At 34.3% G+C, this 17951-nt stretch overlaps 2 protein-coding genes across 4 annotated transcripts; one reads left to right on the top strand and one right to left on the bottom strand.

Annotated features, from left to right (window-relative positions):
- Positions 1-1725: 1725 nt before the first annotated feature.
- LOC114761846 (calcium-dependent protein kinase 26-like) lies at positions 1726-5551 on the bottom strand. 3 transcript variants are annotated; one of them, XM_028951296.1, is made up of 5 exons: positions 5353-5551; positions 4109-5010; positions 3703-3999; positions 2610-3014; positions 1726-2412 (listed from the first exon to the last, which is right to left on the bottom strand). In XM_028951296.1, the coding sequence occupies exons 2-5, from the start codon at positions 4692-4694 to the stop codon at positions 2144-2146; spliced, it is 1557 nt and encodes a 518-aa protein (XP_028807129.1). In that variant the 5' UTR covers positions 4695-5010; positions 5353-5551; the 3' UTR covers positions 1726-2143. The 3 variants fall into 3 exon arrangements, with proteins under 3 accessions (XP_028807129.1, XP_028807145.1, XP_028807137.1); XM_028951312.1 differs by having other exon boundaries at positions 1726-2409; XM_028951304.1 differs by lacking the exon at positions 5353-5551 and adding an exon at positions 5315-5333.
- Positions 5552-15775: 10224 nt separating this feature from the next.
- On the top strand, positions 15776-16511 carry LOC114761865 (uncharacterized). The gene has a single exon (XM_028951321.1). It carries the CDS (start codon positions 15853-15855, stop codon positions 16210-16212), a length of 360 nt encoding a protein of 119 aa, XP_028807154.1. The 5' UTR covers positions 15776-15852; the 3' UTR covers positions 16213-16511.
- The last annotated feature ends 1440 nt before the right edge of the window (positions 16512-17951 follow it).

Here is a 17951-nt window from a genome sequence, read left to right as displayed (position 1 = left end):
CTCACCTTGCTTTTCATTCCAACCTTGGCTGACAACATCATGTGTCTCTGTTTCACATACCTGACATGGACATTCGTTTGGTGGTTCCTTGTCTCTCTGTCATGTTTTCTGCATTAAATTTGTTTCATTCACACGCAAGCAGAGATAAAAAGAGGTTAAATTGTGTGATGCTTTTGTGCTTGAAGGGAGGGGGGAAAAAAAACAGAAGAAATTAAAGTAGGAAGAGAGGAATTTCATTGAAAAACTTTATTAATGAGAATGACTTAAATCAGAATATTGGTATTATGTGTTAACAAAATTTACATAGCATTGATACTTTCTGTGCATAAAAATTTATCAGGTCTTTCTTACCAGTAAAATTTTTAAGATGTCACTTTCCTTTTCTAATTTTCTCTATTTCCTTCTTAATATTTTTCTTAAATTCCATCAAACATGATGTTTTATCGATTATGGCATTAATATGCTTATGCAACCACATGGGCTTCAAATAGTAATGTCTGTCGTATTTAATGTTCAGAGTTATGACTTCTTGTCGCCATCTCCCATCTTGCTTTTCACGTAAGTTCAAGCCTAACCAGAAGTTTTTGTTAAAACAGCCGAAATACTACATATTACTAGTGTACTTGCAAACTTTCCTCCTTGTTGTTTCCCTTTTGGAGCAACAGATTAATTATTAATGGATAAAAAGGAGAACATAAAAAACAAATGACGTTGGGAATTTTGGGGGTTGACAAATAAGAGCTGTCATAATGATAATAAAAGCGAAGTGCAATGAATATGGCGAATTTTTCTTTAGGATGGGTGAGATATTGATAGTTGACGTAGCTAATCATGCCCTCCCTTCCCTATTCCACTTTCCACCACTTTCCCCCTGTGATTCCTCACTGCAATCATTAATTTTTGTCCATTAATGTGGAATATCATCCTAAGTTTAAATTAATATCGACAATTTTACTAATGGATCATTTATACATGCTGTCTCATCTGAGCGTTGGTTACACTTTTGCTCGGTTACATGTTCACATTCTTTGAAGGTTTATCAATCAAAATAATAAATACCTTCTCATATATCTAGCTCACATGTAAATCATTACTTTAAAAAACCATTTATAAGCTATTTTAAACATGTTCTTAATCTTTTTAATTTTCTTCTTTGAACAAGATCAACCATCCAAATTTTTTTCCTAAAATAGTACATATTAACATAATAATTTCACGCTAAAAGTTATAACCATAAAATTTAAGTAAAACCCCCACCCCAAATGAAAAAGAAGCCCCTTTCTAGTTTACCAAGTCTTTAAATAAAATTACAACATTTGAACAAACTTTTAACAGGACTGTATTTTTCTTTCTAATAAGTTTCAAATAAATAATTAATTCATGAATAAAAAATAATTAAAAACAATAAATATGCTAAAAATATATTTTTATTTTTCAATATACCCTTATAATAAATAAGAAAAAAGATAAAAAAGAATGTGCACAAAAAATATGATAAAAAAGAATATGACAAGAGAGAAAATAAATAGTTAAGAACAAAATTCAAAAAAAAATAAATAAATGTTAAAACAAACTTAGATTAAAGTTTATGAAATGAATCAGTCTTTCCCAAACTCAAAACTTATAAATGGGAGTATATTATTACACAATTGTGGCAGTACAATGTGCCAGACAAAATCTTCTGGCCGTACATGCCGAGTAGCCAGAACGAGCTGTATAGCAATGTTTGGTCAAACTTGAAAGGCAGAAGGGCTAAATATGAACAGAAGCTTGAAGAGTTGAGTTACAAAAACACTAGGTTATGATATTGATAACTATGTCTATCAAAACACCTTTCCTTTACAAACAAGGCAAACTGCCATTTTCCCTCACACTCATGGGAATAGAATAGACATTCCAAGGTGAAAAAAGAAAAACAAGGTGAAGAAAATCAGACAACTTCTACCTGATATGAAAACATATCATCACCAAATTGCCGCCAAATCTAATCTAAAAACTAACATCAAACAGAGACAGCAACCCTGACTCAAATACAGATACATAACATGTACATGTTAGGGAGGCAAAACTTCCACGGGCATGCCAACTTGGGACACTGCATCAAGCACTCTTTTAATTAATCTGTCAACAAGCCATTGTGTTTTCAACATACAAGAGATGACCTAAGAGATGTCGGGAGTTGAGTGCACGATGACCATCGAATGACGGATTCAGTCACCACAATGTCAAGTTGCTCACGTTCACCTAGTCCGATAGTTCGGTTTCTCTTGCTGTGGATTCCTAAAACCCTATGCCCATTGTTACCACCTGCCCTTTTAGTGTCCATTGGCTTCCGATTACTTGCTTTAATGTCCGGTCCACAACAAAGAGCAGAATCTGGTGATAGAAGTAGTTTTCCCAAGCTTGATTCTGCTATACATTGCAAAAAGATAATAAATTGATGGTAAACCTCAATTACTTGGAAATATACATGATACGAACAGAAAACTCAACAATGCCATCGCGAGAAATGCAAACCCTTACGGGTATCCTGATTTTCCTACAGAATTATCAATTCAAAGCTAGAGAAACAGTGAAAAGATTTAGAAGATGAGACACTCAACACATACCTTCAACAATTGCCTGGACAGATTCATCAGTTGAGAACTCTAATGTACAGCTCCTTTTCTCAACAACAGAATTGGCGCTAAGAAATGCAAAGCTAGGCATTGAAGAAACAGGAGAAGAGAAGTCCAAACCAGCAGAATCACTGGGACTCTGAAATGAAAACCCACCCAAAGCTGAACAAGGAGTCGATGGTTCCATCAGAAATGAAGAAAATGATGATCTGCATGTGAAAGTTGGTGATTGAGCATCACAAGCGAGAGATTCAGCGCCAAAGCTGATGTCCTGATTCCTGGGCATAAAGGGGACAGAGAATGAGCTATCACCGACATCCCATTCACCCCAACTTTGGATGTCACATTCAATTAGTTGTTCAGGATTTGTTTGATTGCTCTCCATCCAGCAATGATCTACAAAACAAATACTCAAATGAAGAGTCGCAGAAGTGGTATACTATTAAGTTTCATTCGGGATGTAACCCCTATGCCACATAATGGATGTAGGCCCCCTAAAAAAAGACGTGTAAAAAGAAAAATAAACATTAAAGTGATTTCAAGAGGAATAAATAATTCAAATTCAAGGATTTGATCAAAATAGATTATTATGGTTCGAGAGGAAGTAAGAGCATCCACTCGGACACTGCAGTGGAAGTGTGTTGAATCAAGAGCAGACAGTAAGTCCACAATCCATTTCAGCAGTGAGTAACGAATGACAGAAGAAAACCATTTTGAGGCTCAAAGTTGCGTGAAATATTACTTACATGACTGCTTAATCTAGAATCAGTACATACACATCATAAATGACTGCATATGATCATGAAATATTACCTTATAAATACTAATAGTTTTAAGCATTATGACATCGATTTTTTGCAGGAGTTTGGACCATCTGCCATAAATTGAACTAAAATGTATCTCAGGCCATAAGGGAACTGAGCAGAACAGACAGATTCTTAACGCTCTAAGTTGTTTAATGTTCAGCAATAAACTGCGTATTTAATTTAACTATGATATAGTAATCATCTTCACATCATCTCTACGGCTTTTCAGGTTGCTTTGCACACCCAAGAATTCCAATAAGAAACAGCTTCAAGCTTACCTAAGACCTGCTGAGCAGTGAGCCTTCGAGAAGGTTCTGTGCAGAGCATTCCCTTAATCAAATCCTTGGCTGATTTAGAAATGTGATCCCAAGGTTCAGATGGGAACCTCAAGTCAGCCGCCTTAACAGCTTCAAAGATCTGTGACTTGGTCTTACCCCAAAACGGAGGCATCCCACTAAGTAGAATGTAAAGAATGACACCTGCACTCCAAACATCAGCAGCCTGGTCATATGAACCTGCAAGCACCTCTGGGGCTATATAGAATGGACTCCCTACTAACCCATGCAAACTTTGTCCTGCTTAAACAAAGCCCAATTTGAAGTAAATGAATAAGTTGCGTTTTCATGGAAAAGATAAAACTGCAAAGGAATAATACTCTTCCACGGAAGTATAAAATACAAGTACCAGGCTTGATGTAAGTTGCAAGCCCAAAATCTGCCAATTTAATCGGAGATGAGGAGGCTCTTGTTGCTAAGAGAATGTTCTCAGGCTTCAAATCTCTATGAACAACCCCATTTTCATGACAATACAAAACCACCTGCATAAGGTGCCTAAAAAGAACCCGGGCTTCAGATTCAGAAAATCGTCCATTCTTCTCTAGCCGGTGAAATAGCTCACCTCCAGCACAAAGCTCCATCACCAGATGCACAAAATCCTCCTCTTCATAAACTGCCTTGAGATCCACAACATTTGGGTGGCCAGATAACCTAGCCATTATCTCGATCTCAAGTTTGACACTTCGCAGATCATCTGATGTGACCAATCTATCTTTAGCAATTGATTTACAGGCCAGAACATCTCCAGTCAACTTGTCCGTGCACGCCCTGATAACACCGAACTGTCCCCAACCTAGCTGCTCGCCAAGAACATAACGATCCTTCAAATTTGCAGACTGCTTAGTGTCCAGTATTGTTTCGCTTAGATTTGCTACTTTGAAACAACTGTAAGAAGTTGAAGGTTCAGAACCACTGTTGCTCTTAGCAACATCCATACCAATATTTTGACCCTCAACAAACCCAGATATATCAAGAGGAATTTCCCCAATAGTTCTCTAGCAGAAACTTTAAGCCAACAATACTCAGCGCCTACGTCAACCTTGATTTCTTTTCCACACTGTCATCCACCAAATCCCGCTTCAGAGTCAAAACGCTTGAAAAAGCCGAACTTGGTGGGTGTTTAAACAAGACAAACCGTAATCCACACGACAACAGGAATTTGGAAAGCAAGAGAGTAAACTATCGAACTTAAAAACCAAAAATCTGACCCTTTGGCCAGGAAGACTTGTTTGCCTTCTCCAAGCAGCTGATCTGCACAAAATGATAATGAGACTCGCGCAAGTCAATAAACGGAGGCTGATTAAGAGAAAAAGAATAGTTTTCAAAAGATAACAATCGAGCAGATCACAAGGTAAAAACTTTCCCTACCCCAGATTATGCAACACATTTTAATTTAAATTATGGAACGCTCCATTACAAAATTAACGAAGATTTTCAGAAATTTACAGACGCAAGTCATCCATAACCCTTAACATTAATGAGAATGATCTTTAAAAAACTCAAAACCCACAAAAACCACTACCCAGAAACAAGACAAAACACGAAATGAAACAACCCAGATCCGAGAAAAGCCAGCTGGGGAACGAGAAGGACCTGAGTGAGGAAAGGAAGAGCGAGAGGAAGAGAAGGCGAAGCAGAAAGGAGAAGAGAAGGAGTCCGTTGGAGCAGTGGTGGCTCTCAGCTCCGGTGGGCTCCCCCCCCGGTGGGCTCTTGTGTGGTGGCAAGCCCTACTTGTGGTGGCTTCGTCGCTTCTGTCTTTGAAATTGAAGCGACCTTTCCTCCTCCTCTTCCTCGGACTCCAATACCGACTTCTAATTTAGTTTAATCCCTTTTCCTGATTTTCGGATTCTAATTTTATTTTTTTATCTATTTTTTAAATGCAATTATTAGATTCTTTCCAGTTGTTTCATTATGATATTGATATGTTTTTTTTTTTGGGGCCAAATTATGATAATGATATGTGACAATGTGCTGTTTCCACTATGGTTCTCCTCGCTTGGGCTTTGTATAAATATAATATATATATATATATATATATATATCCACGCACATACGCACCATACCTACGTCTCTTCTTATATTAAATTATCACAAAAAATCATATAAAAGATAAAAATAACGCAATGAATGTTTTCAGTAGTAAGAGTTAAATTATTTTTTCCTATATTTTAACATTTGTTTTCTCTTTATAATTTATACTTTTACTTTACATTACTTGATTGATTTATTCTGACCAGCTTATTTCCTGGCCTATAGAGGAAACCTGTGTTCTAATTTCTTTATCTCACCAGCTTATTTCAAAGAACAAAAATTTGAAAGAGAATTCAAAATTTAATGCCCAAACAGGGCTTTTTTTTCTGGCTTCAAATGATAAATCAAAGGCATTCCAATTATTTTAACGTGAAGAATCCTTCTTACCTTGTTTCTGATTTATAAATAAATGTTGTTAGGTATAATAATATACATATATATATATATATATGTTATTCGATTATACCCCACATTGTGTTTGATCAGAATTATTCAAAACTTCACATCATTCGGGTATTTTTAAAAATTGCATCATGCCTTTATGCTCAAGTGGAATCCTCCTTCCCTGTAAAATATTTTACCTATATACTGATATGGCGAACATTTATATTTCATTTTTTTCAAAAAAAAATTATACTCTTCCAGTTCTTAATATATGACCCAATTATTGAGTTAGTTTTGGTCCTAAGTATAAGACTCATTTCTCATGTTTATTAATTTTCTCTAAATTAACCCTATAGATACCCCATCAATCATAATCAGGCAGAAAAGGAAAATAGGGTATTAAGAAAGATGATTATGGTATTTTAGAAAAAACATGTCACATTTCTTATAATTAACTAACTTACCTAACTTTTTTTAATCTAATTAAATTAGTTAAATTGGTCTTATATTAAAGACCGGAGGAGTACCTATGGAACTGACATGTTATAGGACGATGTGAACATTAGCAGGTGATCCTAAGTAGGGACAGCCAAATGAGAATGAACATAGGGACTTGTGATGTACGAAAGGCGTCCGAGAACTCTTTTGTTTTTTTTTTTTTTTATGTAAACTGTATTTATCAAAGTTTAGTGCAAAAAACAACTAACATAACTAGGTCTCAACATCAACCCCCCTTCTCCTTGTATAAGAGGTGGAGTTTAATCAAGAGTACAAAAATTACTATCCATGCTATGTGAGAATTTCGCTAAAAAATTAACAATTTCTAAATTTTTCCTTAAAAAGTAACAAATCAAGACATTCCAATTCCTATAAAAAAGAGACCTATTATCGTCTACTATATCTCTAAAAGGGTGAGAGTTATAACAACCTCTAATGATCAAATTCAAGGCCTCTGTACAATCAAAAAGTAGAAGGACACTTTTAAAACCTATGGCTTAACAAAGGTTCAGTCCATGAATGATACCAATTAATTCAGCTATTGCTGGTAGAATCTTGGTAAGCTTGCAGGTAAAACCCCGTTATCCATCTACTGTCTCCAACCTAGGTAGCTCCTCCACATCCACTCTCTCCACTAGCCAAGACTAACCCATCTACTTCAAGCTTAACAAAATCCTCATGGGATCTGTTATCTACTCAAGAATTCTTCATAACAAGGGAAAACAACACTCAAAGTAAAGAGTTAAATATAATTATTAAAAAATGTTAATAACGAGTGAGAAACATACAATTATTATTTACTTATTGTAAAATTTTTAGATAGTTACATTCTTCATAAGATTCACACAAAACACACTAAAATTTTGAGGTGATACTGATCATCATTCTGGTGCGATTTTTTATTTGCATTCTTTTACTACTCTAAAAATTAGGGGTAAATGTTATTAAAAAATAACTACGGAATGTTGGACACAAAAAAATTAAAATATTAAATATATTATAAATAAAATTAAAATACTGAAAATACTTGAAAAATAAAATTAGAGTTTGTTGAGGAGGCCAAACATTTGTACCTTTTAACAAATTAAAAATCTGAGGGGATGAAGCGCATTTATTTTTAATGGATTTTGCCACGTGTCGAGCAGCTAAAGTTTGCTTTCCAGCTGACAGCTGGAGATGTTGATGGGGGGATGACAGTGACGTGGCACAACTTGGCTGCTTGGTAATGCGTCCTCAGTTTCACAGCACTACGGCGCTTGTGAAATTCTTGGGTCGTTCAAGGGAAAAGCATGCGTCATGCTGACGGAATCTTTACCTTGCCACTCCGTCCCCCGGCACGGCTGCTTTGGAAAAACAAAATTGTCACAATTGCTAGGAAGTCTGAGATTTAAAAAAAAAAAATTCATTACTGAAAACAAATCTCAATAACAATAAAACAGTTTATAATAAATATAACTGTTTATTTGATATTAAAACTTATTAATATTTTTTTAATTAATTCTTTCAAAAACTTGTCACCATGTCACGAGACAAATCCTTAAAAAAATTTGATCGAGGGAGATAACATTCATATTAGATATATGTCAAAACTCAAAACGTATAAAAGAAATTCATCAATGGATGCGTTTTGTTATGTTTATTAATATGGTTCTTATTCAGAGAACACATTATTAGTTAAGGAAAGGGATCTTAAAATGAGAAATGTTTAATTTATCTCACATATTTATCTCAGATCTTATAAATTTTAATTAAAAAACTGTTTTTGAAAAATGCTCACGTGATTCTAAACAAATAGTAAGGGAACGTTTGGGATATCCAAAATAATTTAAAAATATTTTTACGTAAATCGAGACAAATTTTTTTTTCAATACTTACAAATTATTTTTAAATTTATAGTTTAGTTTCTATCTAAATATACATGTCATATTATTTTACAGGCTCTCATGTATTCTTTATTAACATTCCTCCATATAATAATACAACAGAGTAATTCTTTACTTTTCGTGTACACGTGATTTGTTTGTTGTCTTTTCACGAGTAACGGCATTCTGAAGGTTGGGTTATAATAATGCTCTTGAAGCTCGGGTCGGTCTTTATTTTTTAACTATCAAATCTTCAAAGTCATCGTAAACCAACGAATTTTAATTCAAGTCGGGTCGGATATATGTCAAAAAGAGATGGCTCATCTTAAAACTGTTTTCCCCCATGTTCAAAGTAGGAAGGTAATGAGGCCTCAGGGGTGAAAGTGACTAAACTTGTATTGGTTACGCGAGAGGAACAAGGAAAATTGCATTCCAAAAATGTAATTTATCTACTCAGATTTAGTGTCTCCAATAAAAAAATTACTCGTGTTTATAAAAACAATCGCATGTCTCAGTGGCGATTTGGATCCTTCCTATAACGATCACGTTGGTCTTGAAAGCTCCCATTAAACTGACTGGAGAGAGTGTTCTGGCGATTTTGTTGGGTTATTTGGGGGCCCAAGGAGTAATCCAAAAGGGAAAAAGATTTCAAACAAAAACCCGATCAGCTAGCCAGCACGAGGTCCGGATCCATTGGACTTTGTAAGATACATCCAGTCTTGAGTCCACCACACCCAACTAGGCCCTGCATTCTTCCTCAAACCAAATATTTGCAGGCGCTGCCACAGGGTTATGCTCTCATTTGCTGAGTCGAAACGCACTCCATTCTCATTAAAGACGACCCTGAACAGATTGTTCCACATGGAAGTAGCCACGCGAAGGTGTAGAAGTTAATGAGCTACACAGTTCTATTCATGAGCACGACACAAATAGAGTGATTCTGCAACATGTTCCTCGTCTCGTTTTCTCTACTGACTTTTGAATGTCAGCTAGTTTTTAACCTCAAATGTACTTTTACAGCATGGCTCTATATTGGCATGGAGGTTTAATTTGGTCACATAGGCTTTTGAGCCTGCTGCATCTCTTGGGGTTTGTTTGTTATTAGAGGAGAAGAGGGGAGGGGGTAGGAGGGATCTTGCTCCCCTCCCCTTGTTTGGGTTGCTTCTTAAGTTTCTGACGACGTTGAAAGTGACAAGTTTTGCCCCGCGATCCTTGGAGAACTGTAGGGTATACTGACCTTCTGTGGGTATACCATAATTCCCAATATCATGACGAGGTGATCCAAACCGGTAACTACTTTTGTTCAGAGCAATGTGAACAAAGGGATCAGCAAAAAAAGAAAAAAGAAAGAAAGTCTCCTTATGACAGACTCTTTTCCTTATTATTATTCTTTGAACCAACAGACTCTTTTCCTTAAAACCTAAACTACAGAAAGAAAATTTGTCAGAATATGAGCCTCAGAACTCAGAAGTGTCAGTTAAGCTAGCCAGAGTTAAAATAGATGGACAAGAAGGAAACTAGGATTTCAGAAGGAGAAGCAAGCTAGAGCCACACAAATTAAGAGTCATTGGTTAAAACATCAGGGTCAGTTGTGCGTAGGCAATATCAACCTGTTGCAGCAAAAGTCAAGAAATGATGAATGCGTGGTCCAAAACGTGACGGATATCTACATATGAAAATGAAGATTATTAAATTACTAACGCGATTAGTTTAGGTGGAGTGGGAGATAAGACACATGCCGATGACAAATATGTCACAAATTAATGGTATCACATGCAAGATAGACCAATCAACAAGGCTGCTTCCAATTCCAAATTTTCATACTTGGGTGTGATATGTAACATTTTCAAAGACAACATCGGATATGTTTTTAAATTTTATTCATTTTATGATTAAGGTATGTGGGACCCAAGATGGTTCAAATGGAATGCATCCCTAAAGACAGTAACAAAGAATCAACTTCGCACGAGAAAACCCATTTTAAATCGGATGCTATGATGATGTTAAACTTGAAAGGGCCATCGCCACCTAATTAGGATCAACACTAATCACCAAGCACGACGACTAAGCACAGTTACGCATCATGTTAGCAAGGAACAACAACTAATTAATGCACCGTAGTGACAAAAGTCATTAATTACTTCCATATCATCTTCTTTGTTTTCATATATTTTCAGTGCTCAAATAATTTCAAATACTAGTGCTTTATATTGAATACAATAGGAGCAATACACTTAATACTAATATTTACGATTCTTTGCTAATTAAGATTTTAGATAAATTTACCGTAATCAGCCTGATATGGCAATATATTTACCGCCGCAATCACTCTGTCAAAATTTTAATAATCGAGTAATAGGATCGATCTTGGATCCAAGGGTAGTTATAAAGTTGAGTAAAAAGAAATTTAATTAGTCCAGACTTGAAGAAATAATTAAGTACTTATCCTAACGCAATGGGCTCTCACTCTCTCTCGATAAATATTTAAAGACGAAATCCAAAGTTGATGGCAAACAATAATACTCCTTCCGGTTTATAATATAAAAAGTTAGTTAACTTTTCTCACATACCAAAAAATAAAAGTTTAGTCATTAAATATATCTTAAAATGATAAAAAACTTCTGGTTGCTTTTAATGTTACACTTTTATTATCTCTTATTTCTCTCCTCTCTCTTCTATATTTAGTATGGGCAAAAGTGAAAAAAAATCATATTAATTATTCTAACAATGTCTTATATTTTGAAACACAATTTTTTTCTAACTAACTTCTTATATTATAGACTGAAAGAAGTATTATATAGTAAAGTATTAATATAATATGCATTCAGACGATGATGATGAAAACTATGTTGTTAATTTCAATGAAAAAATTAATATTATATGGTGACGTATACGAAGGTGCCGGGGCTCACATTCAACATATTAATTAATAGTTATAATTGAAATTAATAGCTGAAAGTTTCTCATTTATTGGCAAGCCATGCATGTGAAAAATAACATCTCTCCTACTCCTTTTGTTAAACAGGTCAACGTACATGCTTGATTAAGAAATTGTGAAGGATTTAATAGGAACGCCTTTAAGTAATGAAAAGCAACAAGCTGATTTGGGCCTCGTTTGAATCACGTTTGAAACCACTTATAAACACGTTTATATAAACTGAGACAAAATTTCTTTTACATACTAATATCGTATCTCATAAATTACAACTGAAAATATGCTTATAAGTCATTCCAAAATGGGTCTTTTGATTGCACATCAAGTCCTCAACAAAATCTCCAGCATCCTGTGATATTATATTATCCTGCTTTCGGTTCTTAATATAAGACCTTGTTTGGCTTTTATTTTTCCTAAATATAAGATCCCAATCCATTTTGTCTCTCATATTTATGCATTTTTTCTAAGATAGTCCTTCTAACAATGAAGTTTTAGCTATACACTTGATTATGAAGCATCCAACAAATATTAGCTTATGAAGCATAGAAAAACCTATGGATTCGCCTCTCTCCTATGGGTTCAACAGTTGAAGAGTCAGATAAGTTCCCAAAAAGAACGAATTCGATTCCTGAGATATCATCCTGATGTTGTGGGAGGCCTCCTACAGTAAAGCATGCATTTGAAGTTCATTCTCACGTGGTTAATGCTCTATCCTAACTAATGACTTCGGCATACCGAGATTACTCAAAGGGTAATGTCTGACTAGGCAGCTAAATTGTGTGTGACCAAACATGCGTCTGCTACTTCATTATAGATGAGCCAAAACCGCTGCTTAAAATTTTATAAAAAAAAAAAAAACTATTGATTCATATGATCTGCTTTGCAAAACCATCAGGTCCGTTTGATCAGTATGAATTTCGGTGCCAAATTATGATTCATGTTCGTGAGGGACTGAGTCAAAATGTCCCCACAGAAGCATGCATCTTTCAAAGTGTGGCTCAACTGTAGCACTATTAGCCTTTACGGGGATTTGGTTACGTTGGAATTGGTCAGAGGCGACCCTTATCTTCCTCATTGATTCACGTCACCTCTCTTCTTTCTTTCCTTTCCCAAAGGTCGTAATTAAGTTTTAGGCTTTTGTTTTTGGCCATACAAAATTCATTTAAGATGGCACTACGCACGTCTTTCCTCTCACTTACCCCTTTTTCTCTCTCTAACCCACAAGCATCAATCCAACTTCCCTGTCCTCTGCCAAGAGCAGAAGAGCTTAGCTTGTTGCCTTTTCCTTTTGTTTGGATTCATATATTCATATATTCCTAAGCCCTGTTGAGTTGCTTTCAACGTTTTTCATGTATTTGCTGTCTCCTACTCCAATAAAACCTAGACTTGGTCCCAAGTGTATGTTTTTTTAATTAAAAAGTAGGTTAATTTCTTAAATTTGCATTTTGATAACTTGAGTTTAATTGCTTTCAAATTTTATGTTACTTAAAGAAGTAGGTTACTTTTGGCCCCAAAAAAAAAAGAGTAGGTTACTTGAATTTACATCCTCCCATAAGGGTTATTGTCAGAGTTTTTCTATTTAAGTTGCTGTGTAAATTTTTAAACTCAAATGATCAATCTAAGATTGAAAATAAAGTTTTGAGACTAAAAATATTATTTTAAAATGATTATATTCTATTGTGCTTGGAAACGTACTGGGCATATAATTTTTTTTTTCAAAAAAAAATCTAATACAGATGAAACTAACAAAATATTCATGTCGTGATTAATCTTAGGATTAAAATCTCTTACATTTAATTTCTTGCGCCTAATTTAAAGTTGAATAAAGAAAAACAGATAAGAGTAGGTTGAAATAGACCCACCAAAACAGTGAAAGGAGATTGTCCCAGGATATTATATTCTAAGGGAATAAAAATACTGTGTCAATTAGAGTACATATATAGACACTGAAAGGACTAAAAATGGAAATGTGGATTCAAAAGGAAAAGGATGCCTTTTTTCCCCTTCACCAATAAAGACAGAATTTTAAGAAATATTTTTTAAGATTTAATTCAAGGATTTTTTTTTTTTCCCCCCGAGAGAGTTCATTTGATAGATTATAGTAATTCATATGAAATAAAAGATTTGTATAGTTTCTCTTAATCCGTGTTACATTATCTTATCTAGCTAACACCTTTATTTCCCGACCAAGATCCAAGAAAACAAAATAGAGAAGGAAAAAAAAACTTCAGTAACAAGTCTGACGTACACTCCTCCACCTTTTTAAATAATTTTATTACGAGAACATATATGTCTCTTAAGTCAACCATATGGTTAACTTAATTAATCACCATTAACTTGAGATATTTCGGAGATCTCTAGTTTTTGTAGAGCCACGTGTGTCTCAAACGCTTATTATTTGTTCATGTGCAATGAATTAATTATTTCATAATTATATATATTTGCATATATCAACGCAACACATATAGTAATAATATACTATGTATTTCCGATCTTTAATATAAAAACTAGTTTGATATTCAATTTAGTTCTAAATATAAGACTCCATCCATCAAATAATAATTCTAGCTAATATATAATTATTAAGGATTTTTTTAAAATATAATATTTTCTTTATTCAAATAACTAATTTAACAGAATTTTTTAATTTATTTAAATTAGTTAACTATATTAAAAGATGTATTATAAAGTTTTATCCTGTGATCTCATGATTCTATCATGGTGAACTCACCAACTTGGACACCCACCAGCGGCCACTGGGCTGTGTGATGAATCTGGTGGTAAATGAATATGCCACGTGTCAAACAGCCAGCGGACTCTCCTCAGCCTCTATCCTGCGGGATAATTTATTTAATCAACACAGCCTAAAATACCTATTATTTGGTAGTATATGGCAATCTTCCGGTCTTTAACATAAGACTGATTTAACTAATTTAATTAGATTAAAGAAGTTAGGTAAATTAGTTAATTATAAAATATGACATGTTTTTCTTCAAATACTATAATTATCTTTTTTAATATTATCTCTCATTTTTCTATTTGATTATAATTGAGGGAGATCTATAAGGGTAATTTAAGAAAAATTGATAAATATAATAAATAAGTTTTATATTTATGATCAAAATCAACTCAATAGTTAGATTCTATATTAGGAACTAGAAGAGTACTATATATCATATACGATTCAAGAACTAGCCATTAATTAAACCCGTTTAAAAGTAGTAACATTTTTAACATAATTTTATGGTCCATAAAATTGATTTGCATCCGAAATGAGGTGAAATTGACACCACCATAACATACATATTGAGTGAAATGAATAGATAAGAAGTTGTTTCTTAAATTAATTATGACCGAGTCTAATGACCATATGGGATCATGCCACGCGGCACAAAACGACAAAGATTGATGTCGTTGCCCCCAACTTCACCCCCACGAAGCGAACACCAGAACGACTAATCACCCACTTCTCTCTCGTATTGTCGTTAAACCCAAGTTTCTTTCTACCCGAAACACCAACCAAAATTCCCCTACACATTTCTTAATCACAAAATTACACATATACTTTTCTTAATTATCATCATGTTAGGTATAAATAATACTCCTCCGGTCCTTAATATAAGATCCATTTAACTAATTTGATTAGATTAAGGAAGTTAGGTAAGTTAGTTAATTATAAGAAAAGTGACACATTTTTCCTAAAACACCACAATCATCTTTTTTAATACTCCATCTCCTTCTTTTACTTAATTATGGTTGAGGGAGTATTCATAGGGGTAATTTAGAGAAAATTGATAAATCTGAGAAAGGGCTCTTATATTTAGGACCAAAACCAACTCAAGAATTAGGTCCTATATTAAGGACCGGAGGAGTAACTTCTTATTTTTTATGTACAGCAAATCGCAAACGTACACACCCTTTGTGAATATATGAATTAGTTAATCAATATTTTTATCATAGAAGAATTACATTACTTACATAAATTTTCAAGTTAAACAAATTATTGTCAAGTTAATTTTCAAAAAATAAAATAATTATTTGGGCATGATTAAAAAATTGACAAAACACTATGTGGCTTAATTAACAGTAGTGAATATGATAATTTTAATTAATCAATCCACCACAAGCCAGGACGAAATAGAAAATAAGGTGCCCCACTTTTTACCCAAACTTAAAAGTTAAAACCAAGCTCTTAATCCCCCTCCTCAAAAAAGAAAAAAAAAGAAAAGAAAAAGATTCTCTTTCTCTCTCTCACATATGTCCCTAACCATATTCATTTCAATTCAAAGCTATATATAAAGAGCCCGTTATCCTCTGCCATTTCTCGGAATTCTCAGACCTCCTCGTACAGTGTTTTTTCTATTGTAATACACATATGTGTATATGAGAACAGGCTGGTCATCTGTTAGAACGAGAACTATGAAGGGATCGACAAGCATGGGAGACACGGCTTCATGGTATTGTGGCGTGGTGTTGTTGACTCTGATACTATTGGGGACCATCAGAGAGACCTCCTTGGTCGACGACGAAGAGGCCTCTCCCGGTGCCCCCCTCAGAGGAAACCAGCTCGGTGATCGGCCGTGCGACGAGATATACGTCGTCGGAGAAGGCGAGACCCTCCACACCATCAGTGACAAGTGCGGCGACCCGTTCATCGTGGAGCGGAATCCCCATATCCATGATCCAGATGATGTCTTCCCGGGTCTCGTCATCAAAATCACACCCATCAACTCTCGACGATGATTATTCTTCAGGTAGAAGACCTTTAATTAATTAATCAGACCCACCCAAAGCGCGCGCGCACGCATGTAGAGAGAGAGAGAGTCTTGTTATTTATTCTGTTTTGCTCCTCCGATCCTCTCCAGCTTCCTTCTGTATTTCTACTGTATACCCAGGGTTCAGAGATACAGAAAATTTTTCTTGTTCTTTTTCTCTTGGAAATTCTCAGTGGTCTGTTTGATTTTCTCATGGAAATAGAAATAAAAGAAGCGCTGTACAACCATTTCAATCCATCATATTCTTTCTTCCGATTCAGCTTCTTAGTTCTGGTCTGGCTTATTTGTTTTCCTTTGTTTAGTTTTGTTAGTTTCTTTGTCATCGAAAACACAGAAGAATTAGGGAGGGTTTTGCTTTTAATTTCTTGAGTTAGGCCATGAATGGACATGATGAATATTTGGAAGAAGGTGAATGTTTTTACCGAAAAGGAAATATGTTCTGGTAATGTTTGGCGGAGATGCTAAGGCAATCGAGAAGTGCCATTTTCATTACGTAATTGCTTGTATATATATATGTTTTAATTATATTGGTGGCTTTTTTTTTTCCCCCTCTTTACGTTGTGTCGTAGAATTCAACGTCAGGAAAGCCAAAAATTTAGAGGAGGCGGCTATGGAAAGTAACTTGAGTCTGAATCAACGATCATAAATTCTTTGGAATTTTTCGCTATTCCTACTTTTTAAGTTTCGATCAGTCTATATATAATTAAAACGCTTAAATAAAATCACTTTGGTTATAACATGATTAATTAAACTATACTCATTAATTGTTCAATTACCGTACTGCTTCACAATTATAAGTCTATATATATAACGATTTGTACAGATAAACTAAATTTTCTTTCTATGGTCGAAACATTCAATTCAGCAAAGAGCACCGAGACTTGGTCACTTAATTTTAGAGAATTAGGTTTTTTTTTTCCTTATAGTTTTTCAGCCATGTGAATTTCCTGATTTTAAAAAGACATACAAACCCATATATTTCATGAAACAGACACTGGTTACAAAACAAATCAATCATTATCAATATCAATATATGTGCAATAAAATCCGTAGTTTACTAGTATCATAAATTAATTTTGCGGACACTATTTGATATCCGTGAGAAAATGTTTATGTATATGTATATATTAATATTAATATTGGTATGTGACAAATTAATTAAGTGGAGTCAATTAGTTCATTAATGGTTTTGGCAGACCCAAAGGAAAAGAATAAAAGCTTGACGTCCAAAATCAGTTAAGACACACAGAGCTCGTTAGAAGATACTCCTTCCGTTCCTTATTATAAGAACGAATACCGAATTACGTTGATCAAAAAAGCAGTTAAAATTAGTTAAGAACAATCATATAATTTTTTTTCCAAAAATGCCCTCATTAATAAGGAGAGAGAGCATGAGAGAGAATAATTAATTATTGAAAGAAAGAGAAGTAGAGGGAGAGAGAGTGTGAGTTGGAGACAATAAATAGGTAAAATAGGAAATCACACAAAAAAGTAGAGACAAACTTTTAAGTGTCTCTTATATATAGGAACATGTCATAAGCATCAGATGTCTCTTATAATAAGAACGGAGGGAGTACAAGAGAAGTCTCCTTTGTGGAAAACTCGACTCAATTTATTTATTTTTTGGGTCAAAAAACAGTCATTTTAATTAATCGTAAAAAAAATAAGTATACATTAATAGTAGAAATCAAAAAGAAAAGAAAAAAG

Source organism: Neltuma alba, unplaced genomic scaffold (genome assembly GCF_004799145.2).
Source record: "Neltuma alba isolate B1F8T4 unplaced genomic scaffold, ASM479914v2 tig00001707_pilon, whole genome shotgun sequence".
Classification (NCBI taxonomy): Eukaryota; Viridiplantae; Streptophyta; class Magnoliopsida; order Fabales; family Fabaceae; genus Neltuma; species Neltuma alba.
Note: the sequence above shows the minus strand (reverse complement) of the source record. Positions and strands in the feature narration are given on the sequence as shown.